This window comes from Stegostoma tigrinum, chromosome 27 (genome assembly GCF_030684315.1).
Source record: "Stegostoma tigrinum isolate sSteTig4 chromosome 27, sSteTig4.hap1, whole genome shotgun sequence".
Classification (NCBI taxonomy): domain Eukaryota; kingdom Metazoa; phylum Chordata; class Chondrichthyes; order Orectolobiformes; family Stegostomatidae; genus Stegostoma; species Stegostoma tigrinum.
In genome coordinates this window covers 48,188,816-48,214,696 of record NC_081380.1, presented here as the reverse complement: position 1 = coordinate 48,214,696, position 25,881 = coordinate 48,188,816, and the positions used below count along the sequence as shown (strand labels likewise).

Below are 25,881 nucleotides of genomic sequence, written 5' to 3'. Positions count from 1 at the left end.
TCAGTAGAACAAAGGCATTTTTTGACTTTAGAGGCAGTGGAGAAGGCAGAGCATTCCAGAAGACACATTCTGTGTGGACTTTGAGAGACTAAGTTTTAATTTTTTTTCTTACAAATTGGGTTATATGAGTGGAATCTGTGTTTATTGGAATAGCATACCAGTAGAACTTGCTCAGTTAGAGAATAGATAGGAATTAGGGGATTTGTTAATAATTCTGCTAATTTGTTTACTGGTAAGGTTGAACAAATAAATTGTTACTTGTTATTTATAAAGTGAATATCAAGGATTTTCTTTCATTTAACTTCCCCTTCTCCATAACAACAATTACTGCAAGATCCCTCTGTTCCTCGAAGCTACCCAGTTTATGCCATTCATTAAAATTAAATACTCACTCATCCTCTCTGATGGAGGGTCTAGGCCCGGAACGTCGGCTTTTGTGCTCCTGAGATGCTGCTGGGCCTGCTGTGTTCATCCGGCCTCGCATTTCGTTGTCTTGGGTTCTCCGGCATCTGCAGTTCCCATTATCACTCACTCATCTTGTTTCTTCTTCCAAAGTGCATCACTTTGCACTTCTCAGGGTTCAATACCATCTCCCATTGGTTAGCTCATATGACCAACCTACCTATGTCTTCCCGTAACCTACAACCATCTTCTTTATTACTAGCCACTCTACCAAACTTGGTGTTGTCTGTAAATTTGCTTATTATCAATCTCACCAGATTTCCGTCAATTCCATGTGCTTTAATCTTCTCAATCAGTCTCCCATGAGGGATATTGTCAAAAGCTTTGCTAAAATCCAGATAAATTATGTCAATTGAACTTACCTCATCCACACACTTGATCACATTTTTTAAAAATTCTAACAAGTTTCTTATGCATGACCTCCCTCCGATACAGCTATGTTGACCATCCCTAATTAACTTGTGCCTTTCCAAGTGGGTATTAATTCACTCATTCAGAATTTTCTCAATAGTTTCCCATGCAATGACATGGGACTCATTGGTCTGTAATTTCTTGGTTCATATCTACCACCCTTCTTAACTAATGGAACCGCATTAGCCATCCTAATTAAAAATGTGTTAAAGCCCCTGTAATTTCCAGCCTCACATCTCACAGCAGCCTGGGACACAATTCATCCGGGCCAGGGGATTTGTCTGTTTTTAAGTCCCACAGAGCTTCCAATACCTCCCCATTTCCTATGTCAAACTGTGCAAGTTCCTCACAGTCCCTTTTCCTGAATTCCACACCTACTGTCTTCTACCTAATTCTTCTTATCAACTGTGAAGGCCAAAGAGAAGAAGTATTCATTCAATACCCTTCCAATATCCTGTGCCTTCACACACTGGTTGCCCCCCACCTTGGTCCCTAATGGGACCTACACTTTCCCTGATAAACCTCTTTCCTTTAATGTGTTTGTAAACGATCTTAGGATTCTCCCTAATCCTGTTCACAAGTCCCTTTTCGTGCCCCATTTTGTCCTTGTAATTGCTTTCTTATGTTCCCTCCTGTACTTCCTGCATTCCTTTTGGGCTGCAGCTAAATTGCTCCCCTTGGACTTGATAAAAACCCTACCCTTCTTCCTTATCCAGTCCTGAATTGTCCTAGACATCCAGGATTCTCTGAACTTATTGATCCTACATTTCCCTCTGAAGGGTACATGTCAGGCCTGTACTGTCACCAGCATCTTTCTGAATAACTCCCATTGCTCTACTGTAGATCCTGTTTTATTTTAATAAAATCTGCCTTCCCCCAATCCAAAGCTTTTCTCCTTGCCCAGAACAAATTTGAACCGTACTGTGTTATGGTCATCATTGTCTAAATGTTCACACACTGTCAATGTATTTAGAAGGATGGGTATGAATACTTCTAGATTACTGGCTGTGCATGTTAACCACATCTTCATTGAGTAAGTTTCACGGGATCACAGTGTCAGTGCATTCGTCCAGCTTCAGTTCGAACGCAGTGTTTTGGATAACATTTCTTAAGGACAGCATATAGATTAGAAATAGCAGGGGACCAGGTTAGACTTTTGGGGTGCATGAAAGGCAATGGTAAAGGAGCAGAAAGAACAGCCAATGTAAGTGATTTTCTGATATCATGAGACAGATGAAAATAGCACCAAGTAAATGCAGTCACACACAACTGGACTAAAGCACAGAGGCAGTGGAGGAGCTTCGTAAGAAATGACTGCCTTGTGAAACACTTCCTCCTCAAACTTTACAATCCAAATAATGGAAAGACTACTAGGTTTTTAATAGAGTTGTTACTCAAATAGTAAACTTTACATTCACAGCGTGTTACCGAAAGCATTTCCTTTACAGATGCTGACTGACTTGCTGTGCATTCCAAAAGCTTCACCTTTCATTAGGGTGTTGCTCGCTGCCAGATAACAATTTGGGGGTGCTGGAGTTGGACAAAGTCAGAAATCTCATGACGTCAGATTACAGTCCAATAGCTTTATTTGAAAGCACAAGCTTTCAGAGCACTGCTCACCTGACCAAGAAGCAGCACTCTAAAAGCTTATGATTTCAAATAAACCTGTTGGATTAAAAGCTGATGTTGCGTGACATCTGACAGATAATGAGGGGTTAATGCCTATTACTTCCACCAAACTTATTTGCTAAGAAAAAATAAATGATTTACATCATTGGACATTTTCTTCTGAAACCCTACAGTCACCCTACTCAACACCCCCAAAACTAAACAGAGTTTGAGCAGTGGAAAATATTCAAAGTGAAACAGTCAATTGTGAGCGATGTATAGGCAATGTACTGCAGTAGCCAAAGGGTTAAATGGCAGGGCAGGAGTTGAAATGTTACAAAGGAACGAGCCTGCAGAGTTGCTGCCTACCCATTTTCCCGGATTCACCCCATCGCAATCTGGCAGCCAAGAGGCTGTTGTGCAGCTTGTCACGTCCCATTAGCAGTCTGCGCCGTGTGGTGCGCAGGACACAGGATGCACACAGCAAGGCCAAGGGGAAGGTGTGCCAAGTCCCATACAACGGCTGGTGGAAGTGAACTCCAGCTTTCGACTGATTTATATAGAGTTGCAGGGTTCACAAGCCAGGGAGATTTATCTGTGTTTGTGTATCGAGAGTCTGTGGAAGCTCCTCTTGGGGTTGTTCTGTGCTTCACAAAGCTTTCCTGGCAGGCTGCCCGTATAGAAACCCTCCAGAGGTTATGAAGGGTGACAACTAAACTTCAAACTTTTCTCTTTCTCTCTCTCACTGGAGTTGTGACCACCTGTTTCTGATGCTATCAGGCTGAGTCTCCAGGCCAGATGCAGGTCACAATTGCCACAGGAAAGGAAATGCTGATGAGGAAAAGGGGGGAAGCTTGCAACTACCACCCATTATTCAGAGCCTGGCCTCCCTGCCCCATCCTCTGAGCTGTTTTATTAACGGTTTGGCTTACTCACATCCTAAAAACCTGAATCTGACCCTCTAATTGAATCTAAAACTCAATGAGCTGCCTTTGCATTTCCCATCTAATCCTAGTTTCAGTCATCTCTTCCTCTGCTGTGTATTTTTAGCAAAAGACTTCAAAACGCAAGAATTTAATTATAAATAACTTTACCAGTCAAAAGACATCAACGCTACAGCCTGGGGCCAAGGTTTCCTGCATCAGGTGAAGGCTCCTAAATAGCATCCTCACATGGTTGAACCTGATTTCATAATCCGAGAATGTATTGTGCATAAAGCATTCCAGTGTGTTCGATATTGGTTGCGAAAATGTTCTGGTCACTGTTCAAACCAGTTTCTCTTACAATGTGTCATAGTTAATTTAAAATCTGTATTCTGAGTGAACAACAATCGCTTTCAATGGGATCATTCCTCAAAACACAACTCTGCCCAACATTGTTGACACAAAGTCAAATGGCCCTCCCTCTGGTTGGAAATGCCTCGCTCCCACAAGCGCCATTACTTGTTCTTACAGCTGCAATCATTACTGTAGGAAGCAGAACACAGTCAGAAGGTTATGATGGGATGTCAATGAATTATCAGAACAAACATTTTGAGCCTCACAGGCAACAGTCTTCCACACTGACTTTTTATACCAATTCCTCCTCTACTGAACTGCCACCTCCCTATACCTGTACTGCCAAACCACTCACATCAATCCACCTACACCCATCACAAGAACTGTCCCATCCACATCTCCACCCATCAGTATTCCTGTTCTGCCTCAGCTCAACAATCCTTCCTCCTCTGCCTCCCTGACTCTGCGTCACAAGCTCCTTCTCCACCCTCCAGTGCTTGCTGCCTTCTCTGCCACTTTCCATTTATCTAATTAGCAGCTTAGTTCCCAGTGTGGCGTGTGCCTGGACCTGCTCTCAAGTCACCACTATTTCTGAAGCTTTCTGAAACCAGCTTTCTCTCACTGTTGCAAGAACATTGTGGTCCAAGGGCCAGATTGAAGAAACCATAATATTTTAAAAGAACTTCCTTAATATTTGTTGACTAAATCTAATGTGTTCTGAGCAAGTACACTCGCACTTCACATGCGTTGTCCTTTCTAATGTAGCTCCTTATTGGCTGTGCGAACTTGCGCAGAGGCCTGCAGAAGGTGCCTGATCAGGAAGGAGAGATCACACTTGGCCTGAGACACGGCCCTAGTGAGTATTTTGCAGAGGGGAAGAGGTGCTTTTTGATTGCTTTTTTGACTTACAGTTTGTAAGGTTTTTCTCACAGAATAAATTGGAGCCCAGGATCAGGGACCGAACACAAAAGAGTGACATCACAGAGAGACTGTAAGTTCAATGGTTGGTGATAGCTACCAATTATAGGTTACTTTTAGATTGAAGGTAAATAAGGAAATATTTAGATGTGACAAGTTAAAAGACCAGCATGAATTTATTTTTAAAAGACATATTAAGAACTAGGTAATTAAAATAGTGATGCAGAGCCAGATGATGTGTCGTATGTGCTTGATGTGGCAGCTGGCGGACCCCATTGTGGTTCATAGTGACTTCATCTGTAGCCAGTGTTGGTTGCTTGAGGAATTCCGGCTCAGAGTTAACAAGCTGGAGTCTGAGCTTCAAACACTGCAACACATCAGGGATGGGGACAGTTACCTGGACATTGCGTTTCAGGAGAAAGTCATCTCTCTCAGATTCACCACCTCAGATTTGGTCAGTGGTCAGGGTAGCTGGGTGTGATTACAAGTGAGGCAGGCAGAGGGATCCAGGAAGCAGTGCTGAAGGAGCCTCAGCCATAGAGATTGTCTAAAAGGTTTGAGATTCTTGGTTCCTGTGTGGATGAGAGTGGGGCCATAGGGAGGGTGAGCAAACAGACCATAGCACCGTGGTACAAGGAGCTATTCAAGAGAAGTGGGAGTAAGAAATGTAGTTGTAATCAGGGATAGTATAGCTGGGGCATAGACATTATTTTCTATGGTCAGGATTGAAAATTCTGAAGGCTGTGTTGTCTGCTGGTGCACTGGTTCAGGGTCTCTCATCTGGGCTGCAGAGGAACTTGGGAGTGGGAGGGGAAAGATCCAGTTGTCGTGGTCCACATAGGTACCAAAAATATAGGTAGAAAGAGGTTCTGCTGAGGGAATATGAGCAGAACCAAAACAATAATAAACTCCAGTTACTACCTGAGCAATGAGCAAATTGGCACAGGGTCAACAAAATTAAAGAGGGAGATATATGTCTCAAAGCGTAACGTGGGAGAAATGGGTTTAAATTCATGGGACATTGGCGCCAGTACTGGGAAAAGAGGTAACTGAGGAAGGATGGGATGGGCTCCACCTGAATCATGCTGGAACCAGTGTTCTGGTGAATTGCATAACATAGAACAATACAGTGGAACAGGCCCTTCGGCCCTCGATGTTGCGCCGATCCGTGAACTAATCTAAGCCCCTCCCCCTACACTATCCCATCATTATCCATATGCTTATCCAAGGACTGTTTAAATGCCCCTAATGTGGCTGAGTTATCTACATTGGCAGGCAGGGCATTCCACGCCCTTACCACTCTCTGGGTAAAGAACCTGCCTCTGACATCTGTCTTAAATCTATCAGCCCTCAATTTGTAGCTATGCCCCCTTGTACAAGTTGAAGTCATCATCCTCGGAAAAAGACTCTCACTGTCCACCCTATCTAATCTTCTGATCATTTGTATGTCTCTATTAAATCCCCTCTTAGCCTCCTCCTCTCCAATGAGAACAGACCCAAGTCCTTCAACCTTTCTTCATAGGGCCTGCGCTCCAGACCAGGAAACATCCTGGTAAATCTCCTCTGCACCTTTTCCAATGCTTCCACATCCTTCCTGTAATGGGGCAACCAAAACTTCACGCAATATTCCAAATGAGGCCGCACTAGCGTTTTGTACAGTTGCAGCATGACATCACGGCTCCAGAATCCAATCCCTCTACCAACAAAACCTAACACACTATTAGCCTTCTTAACAGCACTACCAACCTGGGTGGCAACTTTCAGGGATCTATGTACATGGACACCAAGATCCCTCTGCACATCCACACTACCAAGAATCTTTCCATTGACCCGGTATTCTGCCTTCCTGTTATTCCTCCCAAAGTGAGTCACCTCACATCTATCCGTATTAAACTCCAGTTGCCACCTTTCAGCCCCACACTGCAGTTTATCCAAGTCTCCCTGCGACATTCTTCCACACTGTCCACCACTCCACCAACTTTAGTGTCATCTGCAAACTAACTAGGGATCTGGATAGGGCTTTAAACAAAATAGTGTGGGGACTCAAGATAATAAAGTGTGAAGCTGGATGAACACAGCAAGCCAAGCAGCATCTCAGGAGCACAAAAGCTGACGTTTCGGGCCTCGACCCTTCATCCCCAAAACGTCAGCTTTTATGCTCCTGAGATGCTGCTTGGCCTGCTGTGTTCATCCAGCTTCACACTTTATTATCTTGGATTCTCCAGGATCTGCAGTTCCCATTATCTCTAGTGTGGGGATTCAGTTGCATGGAAAATTATGGAAAAATTAAAGGGGGGGGAGGCCTCAGCAGAGGTTACTAAAACTTCCAGGTCATCTAAAAGGACAGCGAGAATGGAAAGGGTCAGAAATCTAACTTCAAACACAGCAGCTAATTAACACAGGACTGAAGGTGTTGTACTGAAATGTATGCTGTATACAAAACAAAGTAAATGAGTTTGCTGCTTGGATTGAAATTGGCAGGTACAATGTTGTGAGTATCACAGAGATGTAGCAGCAAGAGGTTCCATAGGGAACTAAATATCCAAAGATACACTTACTGTCGAAAGGACAGGCAGACAGACAGAGGGGATGGGGTTCTGTTGTTATTAAGAAATGAAATTAAATCGATATCAGGAAGTGATACAGAGTTGGAAGGCATGGAATTTGTGTGGGTAAAGTTAAGGAACTGCAAAGGAGAAAAAAAAAGCTGTGGTGAGAGTTATGTACAGGCCTCCTGGCAGTAGACAGGATGTGGGGAAGATAAATCAATCAGGAGATTAAAAAGGTATGTAAAATAGGCACTATTACAATAATCATGGTGACTTCAATACGTAGGTGGATTGGGAAAATCAGGGTTGGTAGCGGATCTTAAGAAAAGGAATTCATGGAATGTGTATGCATTGTTTTTCGGAGTAGCTTGTGGTACAGCCCACTAGGAAACAGGCAAATTCTGGATTTATTGATAATAGTGTGGAGCTGGAGGAACATAGCAGGCCTGGCAGCAGAGGAGCAGGTCGGTTGACTTCAGAAATTTTGTGAAGAATTTTGTGCCTGCTGTGTGCTGTCAGCTCCACACTTGCGTTATCTCTGACTCCAGCATCTGCAGTTCCTACTATCCCCCAGTTCTGGATTTGGTGATGTTTAAAGAGGCAGACTGGGTTAGGAAGCGTAAAGTGAAGGTACCCCTAGGAGGCTGTGACCATAACGCAGAATTCACCCTGCAGTTTGAGAGGGAGAAGCTAGAATCAGATGCAACAGCATTACAGTTGAATAAAGGCCAGGTAAATGTAACATCCTTACATCATCATTAGACTCTCAATTCCAGAGTTTTAAAAATTGAATTCAAATTCCACTGTCTGCCATGGCAGGATTCAAATCTGGGTCCTCCGAACATTATCTGGGTCTCGGGATTAACAGTGCAGCAATAATACCACTTGTGAGAGCATTGCAGACCAGTGGGCATAATCGCGGAGTAGACAGTCATGCAGTAAGGACAGTGATGAGGAGAAGTTTCCATTCTTAGAGGGTAGTGAATTCGTGGAAGGCTGTCAAGGCTGGGGCACTAAGTATATTCAATGCTGAGACAGACAGGTTTTAAATCAGTGAGGGAATCAAGGGTTTTGAGGAAAAGACAGGAGTGAAATTGTAGATTAACAGATGGTCTAACTATTCCTATGTCTTACGGTGTGTTCATTCTTTGGGAAAGCCTTTTGATGTTGAAACTATTTCATCTTTATTTCTCTAAGGCGTCTTTCCCAATGCCTGACTGAACTAAACTTTTAAATCATCAAAAATCTGTTACTTCTTTTTTTTAAGGAGGTGTCAGGTATTTAATAAATTATTTTCACTGTCTGAGGGACCTGTTTTTTCATCTTTGCCATTCTCCTTTATATTAAAATGCAGTGTTTTACCAAAGGCTGGAACATATCAGAATTATGTTCATCCCAAAGCTGTTGTGCACAAACCACTTAAAAAGAAATTCATTGCACCAACTGCCCACAATCTTTTAAGGTTACTGGTCACAAGTCTCCATTACTGGAATTCTACAGCAGAATTCAGGCTGCTGTGACAGTGTACGTCAGGAATGACACATATGTTCAGCTCAACAATTGCCAAAGTTTCAGCTGTTCTGGCCAACATATGACTTCAGATTCACAGCAATATGGTTGATTCTTAAAAGCCCTCTTAATTGACTTCACAAACCACTGTGTTGTATCGAACCACTACTTTGTGATCAAAGGAATGAAATGGGATGAACCACCTGATACTGGTCACCTCATCAGACCACCGGCTGCACATACAGCACTGTCGACCCTGCAATGTCCTCCTTATTAATATCTGGGGGTTAGTGCCAACATTGGGCAAGGTGTCCCACAGACCACTCAAGCAACAGCCTGATACAGTCATATATTACAGACAAAGTCCCAGACACCACCATCCCCATCCCTGGATATATCCAGTGCCACTAACATAACAGACACAGAAGAGGTGGTAGCACAATCGTATACATCAGGTAGGCGTTGCCCTGGGAGTCTCTGACTCTGGACACCGTAAAATCACAGGGCATCAGGTGATACACGGGCTAGAAAACATTCTGTGAGTGTACCCCCTTAGCTAATGAATCAGGGCTCCTCCATGGTGAATGCACTGATGGTGGCAACAATGCAAAATGTACTGAGTTGGTGCTTCAATGCCTATTACCAAGAGTGGCTCGGAAGAACCATCACTTATCAAGCCTGAATGGACATAGCTGCTAGACTGCACTTGCAGCAGGAGGTGAAGGAACCACAAACGGGAAGAACATTGAGACTTTCATCTCATCAATGAGTTTGTAGCAGAAGCATCTGCTCCTGATAGATGGAGTCCCACCTTCACACTGAGTATACTACCCTGGTGGTGCTACTATCCTGCTGAGTGGAAAAAATTTCAAACAGGTCTAAGACACAGGCTTGAATTCCATCAGGAGCTGTGGGTCATCACGAGTAGTAGGACTGGTTTAATCATATCCATTAATCTCATGGCCTGGCATGTCCCTTATTGGACTGTAAGACCATATGATGCAGGAGCAGAAGTTGGCCATTCAGCCCAACATGTCTGATCCCCCATTCAATTGTATCATGGCTGATCTGATAATCCCCAACTCCACTCTCCTGCCTTTTCCCTACCACCCTGGATTCCCATACTGATTAAAAACTTACACATAAATTGACCTTGAATATACTTACCAACTCAGCTTTGACAGCCCTCTGTGGTACAGAATTCAAGAGTGACAACACCCTCTTACAGAAGTACAACCTCTTATTCTGAGATAATGCCCTTTGCTCCCAGGCTCTCTCACAAAGGGAAACCACCTCACTGCAACTACCTGTCGGGGCTCCTAAGCATCCTGTATATTTCAATAAGGTCACCTCTCATTCTAATGAGTACAGACCAAATCTACTTAACTGCTCCTCGTAAGACAGTCCCCTCCAATGATGGGATCAGCTTCTCTGAACTGCCTCCAATGGCAGTGTACTTTTCCTTGGATAAAGAGCCCAAAATTGAACACTGTGCAGTCATCAGCAAACATGCCCAACCCTGACCTTATTATGAGGGAACATGACTGATGAAGTAGCTGAAGAAAGCTGAGCCTAAGATATGCCTCGAGGAACTCCTGGAGGTTTCATTTCTATGATCAGAATGTTGGCCACAACCTTTCCAGTATCTAGTGACTCCAGCTGTTCCTTGGTCTTATGAAGTGGTTGAAATGACTGACCTCCAATGTCTCCAACCAGAAGAGGGATTTTCTGCTGATTTCCATTGACTCCAGGTTTGGGCAGAATCTCTGATGCCATAGTCAGCCCAAATCTATTCCAGTTGTGGTCATGCATGCATTTACAATGAAGAGTTAATAACGGCAGTCTAGGAGCTGCAGCTGAGATACCCAAAAACGAGGCGTCATGTTGGTGAAGCTACAACTTCAACATTGGACCAAAGTCTTTTTCCAAGGTTAGGGGAGTCCAAAACTAGAAGGCACAGATTTACAGTGAGATGATAATAATATAAAAGGGACCTATGCAGAGAGCGGTGAATGTATGGAATGAGCTGCTAGAGGAAGTGGTGGAGGTTGGTAACAGTTATAATATTTAAAAAGCATCTGGATGGGCCCATGAATACAAAGGGTTTAGAAGTATATGGACCAAATGTTGGCAAATGGAACTAGATTAATTTAAGGTATCTGGTCAGCATGGATGAATTTGACCAAAGGGTCTGTTTCCGTGCTGTACAGCCCACTGACTACTTGCTTGTCAAACAGCAGTAACAGCAAATGATACAGAGCAAAGCAGTCTCACAAGTAATGGATCAGATCTAAGCTCTGCAGTCCTGCCACACACAGTCATGAATGGTAGCGGACAACTAAACAACTCACTGGAAGAGGAGGTGGCTCCTCAAATACCTCCATTCTCAATGATCAAAGTGCATCAGTGTGAAACAAAAGCACTTGCAATGATTTTTAGCCTTCTCCTGAGGTCCCTATCACGACAGATACCAGACTTCAGCCAATTAAATCACTCCATGTCATGTCAAGAAACAGTTTGAGACACTGGATACTGCAAACGCCGTGGGTCCCGACAGCATTCTGGTAATCTGTGCTCCAGAACATGCCTCTCCTCTAGCCAAGCTGTTCCAGTACAGTTACTACTTTGGCATTCTACCTGCCAATTGGAAAATTGCCCAGGTATGTCCTGTACACAAAACAAATTACAAACCCAACCAATTACTGCCCTATCAGCCTACTCATGATCTTCTGTAGAGTGCTGAAAGATGTTGGCAAGAGGCTCTTACTGAACAATAACCTGTTCACCGACACTCCTGACCTCATGGCAGCCTCTCCCCTAACATGGGCAAATGAGCTGAACTCAAGAAGGGAAGTGAGGGCAGCTGCCATAAAGGCAGTTCACTGACTACAGCTTCAAAGAGTCCACCCAAACCTGGAGTCAATAGAAATCAGCAGAAAATCTCTCTTCTGGTTGGAGACATAAAGGAAGATAGTTGGAGGTATTGGAGGTCCGTTCTTTCAACCATTTCACAAGACCAAGAAATAGCTGGAGTCACTGGATACTGGAAAGGCTGTGGGCAACATTCTGATCATAGAACTGAAACCTCCAGGAGTCCCTTGAGGTAGTGTCCTAGATCCAGCTTTCTTCAGCTGCTTCATCAGTGGTATTCTCTCATAATAAGGTCAGGGTTGGGGATGTTTGTTGACGCCTGCAGAGTGTTCAGCACCATTTTTATCCTTAGATGCTGAAGCAGTCTGTGTCCAAATGCAGTGACACCTGGACAGCATTCGGACTTTGGTTAATCAGAGGCAAGTAATGCTCAGGCCTCGCAAGTACCAATCTCCAACAAGAGAGAATCCAGCTATTGCCCCATGATGTTTAATTGCATTACCATCCCTGAACCTCGTACTAACTACATCCTGGGTAGTGCTGTCAAGAAACTGAACTGGACTAGCCACAGAATACAGTCATGACAAGAGCAGGTCAGAGGCTAGGAATTGTGCAGTAACTTACCTCTAGACTCAGAAAGGCCTGTAAAATCATTTAAGGAATGTAAGTCAGGAGTGTGATAGAAAACTCCCAATTGTCTGAATGAGTGCAACTTCGACAGCACTCAAGAAGCATGACACCATCCACGACAAAGCAGCCCATCTAATATCTTCAACATTCACTCCCTTTACCAGTGAAGCTCAGTAGTAGCAGTGTCTACCACCTACAAGATGCATGTCAAAATTCACCAAGACTCCTTAGACAACACCTTCCAAACACCAAACCATGATGATCTAGAAGGGCAAGAGCAGCAGATATATGGGAACACTACCACCTACAATTTCCGCTCCAAGCCATTCACCATCCTGACACAGAAATATATCGTGCTCCTTCAATGTTGCTGAATCAAGATCCTGGCATTCCCTTAACAACACTATGGGAGTCCCTACATTCCAAGGATTGCAGCAGTTCAAGAGGCAGCTGTCCCCGCTCTGATCCCAAGGACAATTCGGGTGGACAATAAATGCTGGCAAATCCACGTCCCCTGAATAATTAAGAAAAAAACCGTTGTCATACTAAAGTTTTTTTAATATTCAACATTATATTTCCACTTTAATATTTCATATATCTTACAATCAAACCCAGTAATTTGGATAGTTGACACATAAACAACCAGCAATGTTAAACATTTGCAGACTCACGGCTGTACTAAGTTGTCCTTTTTAACCAAAGTGTTTTTACTAGACTCCACAAAGGGATATTTCACTTAGTTTGGGGCATTCCCATACTCTACAACTGAACCACTAAAAGGGTTTCAACTGGTTGTAAAAATACAGGATCCCCATGCAGGTCTCAGTGAAATAAGCCTCAGCAATACACTACAAATAATTCTGCAGATTGGTCACAGAGAAAGTAAATGCAACTGTAACAGTGACTAAATCCACAACAAAACCCACACAGACAGCTAGACTCCAAGGCACTTGGAGCCCAATGCAGCCATGACTGCCTTCCTCAAATGGAAGTCAACAACAGATATGTTGGAGTGTAGTTTTGTCTGTTAAGAACCCAGGTAGCTGTACTCCTTCAACTCCATCTGCTTCAGAGATATGGATAAGCATCTGGAAGTTCAGAAATGTAATGATCCCGTGAAGTCTTTACTGGGAAGGGGGAGATCAGGCACTAAAGTCCAAATACTGAGACTCACGGTCATGGAAATGAAATAACGCTCCGACGCAAACTGGTTGAACTATACCAAGCTCAGGAGGAACAAAGTGTTGAAAACTAGAGGTTGCCAAACACTCTTTTTTTGCTAAGCTCCTCTTTGCAGGGATGTAAGTCTAAAAATGCAGTATTTTGCAACGAAGACAATTACATTTTCCTGATTTATAACAGAACATTATTTGAACAGTTCAGTCCTAACAATCACTTGCCTTTAATACAGTAAATTGTTTTTACATTCTGTGAATGAATAAAAAGTTCCAAAGCTCAAAGCTATCAGAACCATACTACTGAGCGAATGTAAGAAAACACTTTACGACTCTCTTATCTCAATGACTAGGATTAGCTTATTTGCTGCTTATACACATTGTGGAACACATTTTGAGTTCTTGGAGTTATACTCTCAAATCACTCTCTGCATTTGATTGGTTTTTCAGGCTCCATTTGAGTTTTTGGACCTCCACAAACGTATAATTAAGCGAATATCATGAAAATAGTATCAAAATTAGTTACAGAAAAACACTGAGCATTCTACACACATAAAATCAGGCTGTCAGTAATATTTCACTATCCTGGAAGTAAGAAAACCTGATAGAAATGTTCACTACTTTCCATTGCATTTTGCATTCACTAAAGAGCTTACCACAGCAAAACAAGGTTATACCTCTGTAGGTCTAAAAGATGTTTATGGATTGAGAATGAACATCAAAAAGACAAAAATAATGGGAGTTAGGAATACATTACAAGAAATAGCAGTGCAGACTGAAGTAGATGAAGCCACACTGAAATAAGTTTGTTTAATTAGGTTAATAGATGATGGCTAATGTGAGGAGGAGTTAGAGAGGGGGCCAGAAGTAACTTCGTCAAGATGAAGGGGGGTGTTAACAATCAGAGAACCCAAGCTTGTAGCAAGGAGAAACCTCAAAAGATGCAACATTCTATTCTGTTTCCTGTCTGCCTCAGGAACTTGAACAATATATAAAGATTGGTGAAAGAAAACAGAGACCTCTGAAAGGTGGATGCTATGATATCTGCTAAAAATTCTACAAACAGACCATGAGACAATGAGGCTATGTTTGAAATTGCAACATCAAAATGTGACATTCAGGAAACAGCAAGTCAATCTTTTGGACATCTGATCAGAGCTGCAGTGATCTCTTCCAGTGGGCGCAAGGCAGCAGGGATCGGTCTTGATGTATTTGGATAACGGGCATCACAAGGCGGTTACAGATGATCCCCAGTGGATAAGAGAGAGGATGGCACAGACAGTTGAGCGGGACATACCATGACAGCAGATCTCCTGGCAGAGAGGAGCAAGCAACAGGTCTCCTAACAATATAATATCTGGTTTCACTTCATGCTGTTGGTTCTGCTATAACACAATAGTTGTGTTCCTGGGCAACATCGTATTATGGAAATAATGGGGCCTATGGGAAAAGCGGGGCTAGGGGCTGACCACCAACAAAAAAAAACCAAAAATCACTCAGAAGTCTAACACAAAGGATAGCACAATTTAAAAAAATGTTAGTTCATAATAATGAAATTGAAGTAAATTTAATACTTTACCTTGAAAAAAATGTCAAGGTGACTTGATGGGGGAGGAGGTTGTACTGTACCTCTCACAGAAAGTACTGGACATGAAAGCCCGTGAAATGATCACATGATGCCGGTGCAGAGACTCTTTTGGGGCTAACATTGCACGTATTCACGACAAACCCATGAAACAATCATGTGATGTTGACACATCCTCCTGTGTACCGAGGGAATCATGTTATAGCCAACACAAGTTCACATTTTAGAAACAGTGTTCCCCTATTCATCAACTGCGTTTAAGCCAATTCACATTGTCAGAACATGAGGCAGAGCAGAACTGACTGTAGTTAAATGTCTGTCTGACTCTAAATTCTACTGCACTTCATTTAGATTACAGAATTGAAGGAGGCTATTCTACCCATCATATTTGTGGATAACTCATTCAAAGCCAGCAATCACCTCTGCACTTCAATCAGCCAAATGAGCTAACAAGACTACATACACATCTACAGGGACCTGCCTGTCCACGGAATGCTATGGTGCTCGAAGAAAGCTCATTGCATGCTCAAAGAACAACATTTATCATCTGACTTGACACTCCACAGCCTTCTGGACTCAACAACAACTTTAGATAATAATCTTTGCCTCTTGTTAAAGGTATTTTTATTCTTTGCCATTTTTGATTTGTTACTTTTGTACTTTGTCTCGGTTCTTCCTTTATCCCTTTACGTTGCATTGACTGTTTTTATGGAGCTAATCACATCTCTCTTCAGTTCTGACAAAAGGTCATTAACGGACAACAAGGAACAAGCATAGGCCACTTGGCTGTCTGAGCCCTCATTCACTAAGAACATAGCTGATCAGATCTTAACCTTTACTCAATACTCCCACATATCTCCGACAATCTTTCATCTGCTTGGTAATTGAGAATCTATCATCTCTGCCTGCAAAATATTTAAACATTCTGTATCCACTGCCTTTTGAGGAAGTCTGAAATCACAATCCTCTGGAGTGTTTTAAATGGGCACCCTTTGTTTTTAAACTATAACCACTAGTTCTAGACTCTCCAGAAGTGCAGAACTGAAACATTAACAATCCCTCCAAATAGGCTATCTGGCCTACCAAGATTTTCCAGAGATAATGGGGACTTCAGATGCTGGAGAATCCAAGATAACAAAGTGTGGAGCTGGATGAGCACAGCAGGCGAAGCAGCACCTTAGGAGCACAAAAGCTGACGTTTCGGGCCTAGACCCCAGAAAAGGGGAAGGGGGAAGAGGGCTCTGAAATAAATAGGGAGAGGGGGGAGACGCATCGAAGATGGATAGAGGAGAAGATAGGTGGAGAGGAGACAGACAAGTTAAAGGGGCAGGGATGGAGCCTGTAGAGGTGAGTGTAGGTGGGGAGGTAGGGAGGGGATAGGTCTGGGGAGGACGGACAGGTCAAGGGGGCAGGATGAGGTTAGTAGGTAGGAAATGGAGGTGTGGCTTGAGGTGGGAGGAGGGGATAGGTGAAGAAGAACAGGTTAGGCAGGCGGGGACAAGCTGGGCTTGTTTTGGGATGCGGTGGGGGGAGGGGAGATTTTGATGCTTGTGAAATCCACATTGGGCTGCAGGGTTCCCAAGTGGAATATGAGTTGCTGTTCCTGCAACCTTCGGGTGGTATCATTGTGGCACTGCAGGAGGCCCAGGATGGACATGTCGTCTAAGGAATGGGAGGGGGAGTTGAAATGGTTTGCGACTGGGAGGTGCAGTTGTGTATTGCAAACCGAGCATAGGTGTTCTGCAAAGCGGTCCCCAAGCCTCCACTTAGTTTCCCCAATGTAGAGGAGGCCATAATGGGTACAGTGGATGCAGTATACCACAATGGCAGATGTGCAGGTGAACATCTGCTTGATGTGGAAAGTCTTCTTGAGGCCTAGGATGGGGGTGAGGGAGGAGGTGTGGGGGCAAGTGTAGCACTTCCTGCGATTGCAGGGGAAGGTGCCAGGTGTGGTGGGGCTGGAGGGGAGTGTGGAGCAGACAAAGGAGTCCCAGGGAGAGTGGTCCCTCCGGAAGGCAGACAAGGGTGGGGATGGAAAAATGTCTTTGGTGGTGGGGTCGGGTTGTAGATGGTAGAAGTGTCGGAGGATGATGTGTTGGATGCGGAGGTTGATGGGGTGGTATGTGAGGACGAGGGAGATTCTCTTTTGGTGGTTATTGCAGGGATGGGGTGTGAGGGATGAGTTGCGGGAAATGCGGGAGACGTTCGAGGGCATTCTCGATCACTGCGGGGGGGTTGGTAAGTTGCGGTTCTTGAAAAATGAGGACATCTGAGATGTACGGGAGTGGAATGCCTCATCCTGGGAGCAGATGCAGCGGAGGTGAAGGAATTGGGAATAGGGGATGCAAGTTTTGCAGGAAGGTGGGTGGGAGGAGGTGTATTCTAGGTAGCTGTAGGAGTCAGTGGGCTTGAAGTGGATATCGCAACATCCCCTCCCCAGACCCTGGAGGGGGCTCTGGACCCGAAATGTCAGCTTTCGTGCTCCTAAGATGCTGCTTGGCCTGCTGTGCTCATCCAGCTCCACATTTTGTTATACCGAAATTTTCCAGTTTTATTGTGCTAGTCCCGCACTATATGCTTTGTTCCTATTTCCCTTCAAATACTTCCTCCACAAGGATTTATCAATTCCATTCTGAAAGTCCCTACTGAATCTACTTCCATTGTTCTTTTAGGCAGTGTATTCCAGGTTACAATAAAACATTGTAAAAGAAATGTTTCTTATCCTGCCTCAAGTTCAACATAGAGATGGCAAGGTGTGGAGCTGGATGAACACAGCAGGCCAAGCAGCAACAGAGGAGCAGGAAAGCTGACATTTCGGGTTAGGCCTGAAACGTCAGCCTTCCTGCTCCTCTGATGCTGCTTCACCTGCTGTGTTCATCCAGCTCTACACCTTGTCATCTCAGATTCTCCAGCATCTGCAGTTCCTACTATCTCTGAATCAAGTTCAATACATCTGTGTTCCCAGATGTAATGGTACAGGTTGCTAAATACAGAATGTTGAAACAAATTACACTGCAAAACACAAGCAAAGTGATGATCAAACTGAAAGAGCATGGACAAGGTCTATGACATGAGAATGGTTTGTTAAATCATTTGCTGACTGCTGTACAAGTCAAGGAAAGAATAATACTGTGCATAAAGCATAAACAGCATTGAATCCAATTCTGCAGGTTTTATGCTGGGAAGCTGGCTTCATTACTCCAGCAAGCGATTCCAACCTTCTGTATTGTTGAAATGCTCTAGTTGTCCCAGGATCACACTAGAAAATAATTCAGCCCCATTTACAGGTGGTGGTTCAGGATGATAAAGGACAACAGTGAACAAATGAAAGCAGTCAGCCTTCACAAGAACCAGAACTTTGAGGATGCAAGAGCAAGGGTTAAGGTTTGCTGGAACTGCTGTTGGCTATTGTGGACCTACATTCTCAGGAATCTTCTGTGGAGACACGATAGAAAACTTAAGACAACAGTAAAACCTTATGGGATGAAGGTGGTCTCTGTAAACCAGATTATGGCTTGCCTAGATAATAGAATACAATATTTCAGAAGGCCTTAGCAGACAAACCAACGCAGACTCAGGGAAAGCAGTGAATCTTAAAATGTGGTTATTGTTTGATGAAGGTAATGTTTCATTCTACTTCAAGAGTACATTCTAATGGATATGCTTCTTTGAATCTCAATAGTATGTCAACATTTCTCATCCTATTCTTTATTTAACCATACCATGGAAGCTAAGGATAGTCTTAACAGGGAGCTCAGGCTCACTGTACCATTGTGTTCTCTGTCCGTCTCTGTCTTGGGCTTGCTGAAGTGCTCTAGGGAAGCACAAGCCGGAGGAACAGCATTTCATTTTCCACTTGGGGTGCCTCCAGTCTCCAGGACTTGATCCAGAGTTCAATCATTTTCAGGCATGAACACCTTCTTCCATGTCCTTACCCCAACCCACAGGCATCAAGCCCTGTTGTCACATAAGCTGCTACCACTACCATCTCACGGTTCTCATTAGCAACTATTGACTCCCCTAGGCTGACCTTGACCCACTCCTTTGTTTGTTCAACTGCCGTTCTGTGTCTGGGCTCCACCTCCACCTCTTGTTTGCCTTTCCCCTCTCCAGCATGTCAACCATTTCCTATAACAACTACATCGGCTCTGAAGTTGGGTCACCAGATCCGTAATGCTAACTCGGCTTTCTCTCCATGGATACTGCCAGGCCTGCTGAGTTTTCCAGCAATTTATGTTTTTGTTTCTGATTTCCAGCATCCACGGTTCTTTGGTCTTTTATTCAACATCCTGTTCAACCCTTTCTGTGCCCTCTCCAGAGCCTCCACATCCATTCGTTAGCGTTGTGACTAGAACTATGCATAAGGTTACAAATGTGGCTGAGCTAAAATTTTATACAGCTACAATGTCTTGGCAATTTGTCCACTCTATGCCCTGACCAATGAAGGCAAACATGCCACATGCCTTCTTAACCAGCTTATCCACAGTATCGCCACTTTCAAGGAACTGTGGACCTTTACGCTTAGATCCTTTCGTTCATTAATGCTTCTAGGTGTTCTGCTATTTACTGTATACTTCGGTCCCGCAACAGACCTTCTAAAATGCATCACCTCACACTAAAATCCATCTGCCATTTCTTCACCTAAGTCTCCAGTGTACCTATATCCTGCTGTATTCTCTGGCAATTCCCCTCACTATTCACAGCTCACCCAATCATTGCATCAGCTGCAACCTATCAATCAGACTACCTATATTCTTCTCCAAATCATTTACATATATTGCAAACAACAGGAGTCCCACCATTGTGAATTAGATTTACTGGCACATGAGCACAGTGAAAAGTTGACAAGTCGCCACTTATGGCACCATCTTAAGTACACCATAATGAGGTCCATATGGAACACCAGTGGTCACAAATCGCCAGGCAGAAAAACACCCTTCCACTGATTCCCTTGTCTTTTATGGCTGTGTCAAGTATCTGAATATTCTTACCAGCTCACTGTGGATCCCATGTAACTTTACTTTCTGTAACAGCCAGCCAAGAGGGACCTTGTCAAAGGCCTTGCTAAAGTCCATGTAGACAACATCCCTTGAACCACTCTCATTAATCATATTTGTCAGTTTCTCAAAAAACTAAATCAAGTTTCTGAGACATGACCTTTTTCACACAAAGCCATGCTGCCTATCACTGATAAGTTCATATATACCTACTAAGTGTATAGCCTGTCGTTAAGAATCTTTTCCAATAATTTCCCTACCACTGACACAAGGCTTATCAGTCTGTAATTTCCCAGAGTATCCCTGTTGCTCCTCTTAAACAAAGAAACAACATTGGCAATTCTCCAGTCCTCTGGGACCTTTCCTGTGCCTAAAGAGGATACAAAGATTTCATAAAAGACCCCAGCAATTTCCATCCCAATAGGTCTTTGGGATTTGTCTACTTTAATGCTTTTTAAAATACCCAAAATTCCCTCTTTTTTCACACTGACATCCCTTAGACTACCAATATACCCCTCCCAAGACTCACCACCCACCACAGCCTTCTCCTTTGAGACTGCAAAGTATTTGCTAACTAAGTCATCCACTTCCTCTGGCTCCATGCATAAACTTCCTCATTGGACTTGAGTGGACCTACCCTCTTGCTCTTTTATATACATATAAAATGCCTTGGGACTGTCCTTAATCCTCTTTGCCAATGACATTTCATGAACCCCTTTAAGCCCTCCTAACTTCTTGTTTAACTTCTTCCCCAGTTTATTTAAATTCTTTGAGGACTCTGGCTGTCTTCAGCTTCCTAAATCCTAACTTTGTCACCTTTCCCTTTCTGACTAAGCTTGATAGGAACATACTGGTCCTGAACTCTAAATAACTAGCTGTGAAAAGATTCCTGAATGACAAATGTGGATGTATTCTCAAACAGCTAGCTCCAATCTACATTCCCTGGTTCCTGCCTAATATCGTGGTAATTAGCATTTCACTAATTTAGTACGTTTCTTCAAAGGACTATTCTTATCCTTATCCATACGACAGCTTTAAACTGACAGAATTACAGTCACTGTTCCTGAAATGCTCCCCTACTGAAACTTTGATCACCTGGCTGCCTCATTCCCAATACGGGGTCAAGTATGGCCCCCATCTAGTTAGACTATTTAAATATTGCTTCAAAAAACCCTCTGGAAACACCTAACAAATTCCCTCCATTTAAGTGCTTAGGATTAAGGAGTCCCAGTTAATATAAGGGGAGTTAAAATCACCCACCACAACAACCCTGTTGCGTTTCAACTTTTCCATAATTTGTCCATGTCTCTGTTCATCTATCTCCTGCTGGATGTTTGGAGGCCTATAGTACAACTCCAAAGTGATTATACATTTCCTATCCCGAGCTCTACTCATACTGGCCGTGCTGGATGAGCTTTCCAAGGCGCCCTCCCATCAGTACCGTTGTGAAATTCTCCTGTATCAGTAACTCCCCGAACTCTCTGATATTCCCTGCCATCCTGTCTAAAATATTTAAATTCCAGAAGGTTAAGCTGCCAGTCTTGTCCCTCTCTCAACCAAGTCTTTGTAGCAGCTACAACATCATAGCTTTATGTACTAATCCAAGTTCATCCGCCTTACCTGTCATACTCCTCATGTTAAAACAAATACACTTCAGACTGCCAGCCCTGCCGTGTTCAGTAATCTCTACTCCAGTCCTCCCTCTTCGCCTTGATTGCCTTTGTCTAAATCCTCCTCAGTCATCTTACTTGCTGACCCACTGTTCTGCTTCCTGCTGCTACCACCCCCCCATCCCTGTATAAATCCTTCCGTGCGGCACTAGCAAATCTCTCTACAAGGAAATTGGTGCCCCTCCAGTTTAATTGCAACCTTCCCTTCTTGGATAGGTCCCACCTGCCGTGGAAGACATCCCAATGATCCATATATCTGAAGCCCTTCCTCCTATACTAGCTCTTTAGCCATGTATTTAACTATTTTATCTTCTTATTCCTAGCTTTGCTGGCATGTGGCACATACAGTAAACCCAAGATTACAACCTTGAAGGTTCTGTTTTTCAATTTACTACCTAACTTCCTTTGCAGGACCTCATCATTATTCCTGGCTATGTCATTAGTACTAATGTATACCTCTAGCTGCTCATCCTGCCTTTTGAGAATGTTCTGCACACCTTCCCCTGAAATCACAGAAGGTGTAACACATGCCTATTTACATCTTCCCTCCATCCAAGGCTCAAGACACACCTTTCAGGTGAAGCAGTGATTTACTTGCACCTCATTCAATCTACTCGCCTGCTCACAATATGGTGTCCTCTACACTGGGGAGTCTAAATGAAGACTGGGTGACTGCTTTGTGGCACACCTACATTCCATTTGTAAAAATGGCCCAGAGCTTCCAGTTGCCTGTCACTTCAACATAGCATCATGTTCCCATGCTGTCATTGCTGTTGCAGGCCTATTGCAGTGTTCCAGCAAGGCTCAGCACTAGCTTGAAGAACAGCATCTCATTTTCCACCTGCAGGCCCTGTAGCCTCTGAGGCTCAACCTGAGGTTCAATAACTTTAGAGCCTGATTCTATCCTTCTAACCACCCACTGCTCCCCTCCACGCGCAACACTGTTTTGACAATGGGTTGCTTTGAGCACAGCTAACCCATTTGCAACCACTCTCAGACTACTATCACATTGTACGGTTTGCCTTCAGCACAGATTACTCAATCTCTGCTAAACTCAGCTCTTGTTATCATTTATTCAGTTTCTCTTCTGTTCTGACCTGCCATCCATAAACCCCTTGTTTACCTTCCGCTTTCATATCTCTCTCTCTCTGGGGTCCATCTCCAACTATTTGCTCACCTCTCCCTCAACCTTGTCTTCAGCATAATTAACAAGTTTTCCTACCTGCTATCAGTTCTGAAGAAGAGTCACCAGACTTGAAACATTAACTCGGCTTTCCTTCCCCAGGTGCTGCCAGACCTGCTGAGTTCTGCCAGCAATTTCAGTTTTTGCTCCTTATAGCAGACATTGATTAACTTGGCACAATGCTTCAATGAAACTTGCTGCAGCCACTTCTATAATTACTTATTACTACTCTGATGTGTTTGGTAACTAAAAACCAAAAGAACTGCAGTCACCAGACTTGAAACATTAACCCTGATTTTTTTCTTCACAGATGCTGCCAGACCTACTGAGCTTTTCCAGCAACTTCTGATTTTGTTCCTGATGTGTTTGGTATCTGGGTGAGGATGGTGCAGGAGGTGGGCTTACATTAAGGTAATATTTGGCTAGCTTACAGAAAGCTGTGACGTTAACAAAGCTGAGAAATGCAGCTGCTTTCTAGAAGTATGGAAGAATCACATTTTATGAAGGGGTTACCTTGGAAGCAGAATTACAAGGTTATGAACAACACAGTATGGACTGTCATATTAAGTCAACTTGTGGAAAAGATCAATCCTTCTTGTGATCAGTTGAGTGTCTGATTCACAAAGAACTGGATTCCCACATTTATTAACATCTGCACCAAATCACTGGGAATCCCACACAAGGAGATTTCACACTAATTCATTCATGGATGTGTGCTGGCAAGGCCAACATTTGTTGCCCACCCCTAATTTCTCTTGAACAGGTGGCACTGGGCCTAATATACAATTGACATTCTGCCCATATGGACAAATCACATTAACAGAAATGTAGAATACTTTGCCATACATCAGCAATAGCTAGTCAATACAGTGAAACTAACTATACGTGGGATTTTAAGCAGCTTCTGATGACAGACCTGCACCTCCAGGTCCCATTGATGATTTCAGCAGGTTGGTCAATGACTTCAGTAGTCCAAAATACTCTCACCCTGCCTCGTTTAGCTATCAGATAAACAAATCTGTGTTGGAGGCTTAACTCAGCTCATATTTTATATTATCTCCTGATTGTGGTGGTAGTCTGAGGGAGGGGAAGGGGTTGTGGTAGGAAAGGTGAGGTTAGGGAAAGAAAGGAAAGTAAAATAATTACATGACAAAAAGCCAAGCAAAATATAAAATGAAGGTTGAACACAGCAAAAATGAATAATCACTTGAGGAACAGTTCGAGGTTGGAGAAGAAATCTTCAACATGAAAACTGGAACAGAACTTGGAGCTGCAGAACTGATTACATGAAAACAAAGAGAAGAAGACTTATCTGTCCATCTCACTTGTGCTACAGCTTGGGTTTAAACCTGTTTGGGCTGCATATATTCCTCTACTCCCCCTTCAATTTAAGAACCTATCCATTTCCTGTTTATTGGAAACATAGGAGCAGGAATAGAATCATTCAGGTACTTGAGTTTCGTTGAGATAACAAGGTGTAGAACTGGATGAATACAGCAGGCCAAGCAGCATCAGCGGAGCAGGAAGGTTCGGGCCTCGACCCTTCTTCAGAAAAGTTTCCTTTCCCACTCTACATTGGTATAGCATTGATCATTGATCTAAATTACTGATAGTTTTAATTGGAATTGTCACTCACTGGGCAGCAACAGTTTATTCTGAACTCAAATCTGAAGCATGACATATCTACTTTTCTTGCGGCTTTATTTAACAACCATACCCTATATTAAAGTCATTTCTAGATAAACTTGTAATGTCCTTTTGTGATTTGCAGAAACAGGACTTGAAAGAAGAACACTCTGATTAAACTGTAATTGAGCACTTCTCTGCTGTCAAGGTATCCCTGGGAAAGGATAAAATACAATGTGTGCGAGCTTATTCTGTGAAAATTGCTGCTGACTCCTGCATTTGCAAAGATTAAAAGGTCAAAAATACATCATTGACTGCAAAGCACCTCAGGGACATCCTCGGACTTTGAAAGGCACTACATAAACGTACATCCTTTGGCTCTTGTTTTCCATGAAATGCTATCCTTCTCCCCGCTGCTCCAAACTCTTACCTGAGACCTCTAGGGGCCACGGTCTTGACGTTAAGATCTGTGCATAATGAATTAAGTATAGGAAATAATGCAGAGCTTGGTTGTAATGCGATGCGAGTGAAGTTTCAGTGGTTTAAGAGTTAATGGAACTAAAGCTGGAACTAATCCTTTCAAAAATAAGAAATCAGTTCTAACTGGTGCACAGGTTAACAAAGTCAGTGATTGATTTTAATGATTTTAATACGAGACGCCAGGACCTGAACAGTGAGTTTGAAATGCGAAAACACATAACTAACTTGAATAAATGAATCTTTGGGAGAAGCCGTCTGAAAACATGTTTTTTTTCTGAATGGATAAATCTAGGAGAAAGCATCTGAGGCTGTTGATATTAACATTTTAAAACATTTATCTTACTTTTAAAAGGTTAAGCTGAGTTTGGAAAAATAACTTGAGTCTGTTCAGGACCAAAGCCAAAGCCTCGAGGGCACACATGTGCATTTTCCCAAAAGGGTCTTTGGTTTGCCTATTTTATAACCAGCCCTGCATAGCACAAGAGTTTGAAGCATATGGCTAGACAGATGCTTCTGGCTCCTATTCAAGGCTGACAGAAATGAAAGGGGAAAAAAAAGTGGAAAGTTTTTTTTTCCCAGTGAAGAGCCTTGGGTACCTGGATTTTTTCCTGTCTGCGTTGCTGCTCCGCAAATCTTTTAGTTAGTGCTTGCTTTTTTGCCCTTAATTCCTTTATATCATCTTCCCCTCCGCTGCCATCGGGCTCAGAGCTTTGTCCCTCGTATTCTTCAATGATGACATCTTCTTCCTGTACATAAATGGTTGGCAACAGAACTGAAGTGAGGAACAATGAAAAATGAGACTGCTACTAACAAGATACAGCAAGGCCCTGCCATCTTCAATATTCAGCTCTATATATTAAACAATAGCACAGGAACACAGCACCAGGCCATGTCTCATTCGTGCCTCGCTAATTAACAGTACCTTGATAA

General features: G+C 43.2%; 1 protein-coding gene across 2 annotated transcripts in view; it reads right to left on the bottom strand.

Moving 5' to 3' along the window:
- Positions 1-25,881, bottom strand: part of smg6 (SMG6 nonsense mediated mRNA decay factor) — a 389,388-nt gene that overhangs the window by 77,975 nt on the left and 285,532 nt on the right. For both annotated transcript variants that reach the window (XM_059655460.1, XM_059655461.1), the window contains exon 15: positions 25,548-25,697. In XM_059655460.1, the coding sequence (XP_059511443.1) occupies positions 25,548-25,697 (150 nt within the window). The remainder of the gene's footprint in view (positions 1-25,547; positions 25,698-25,881) is intronic.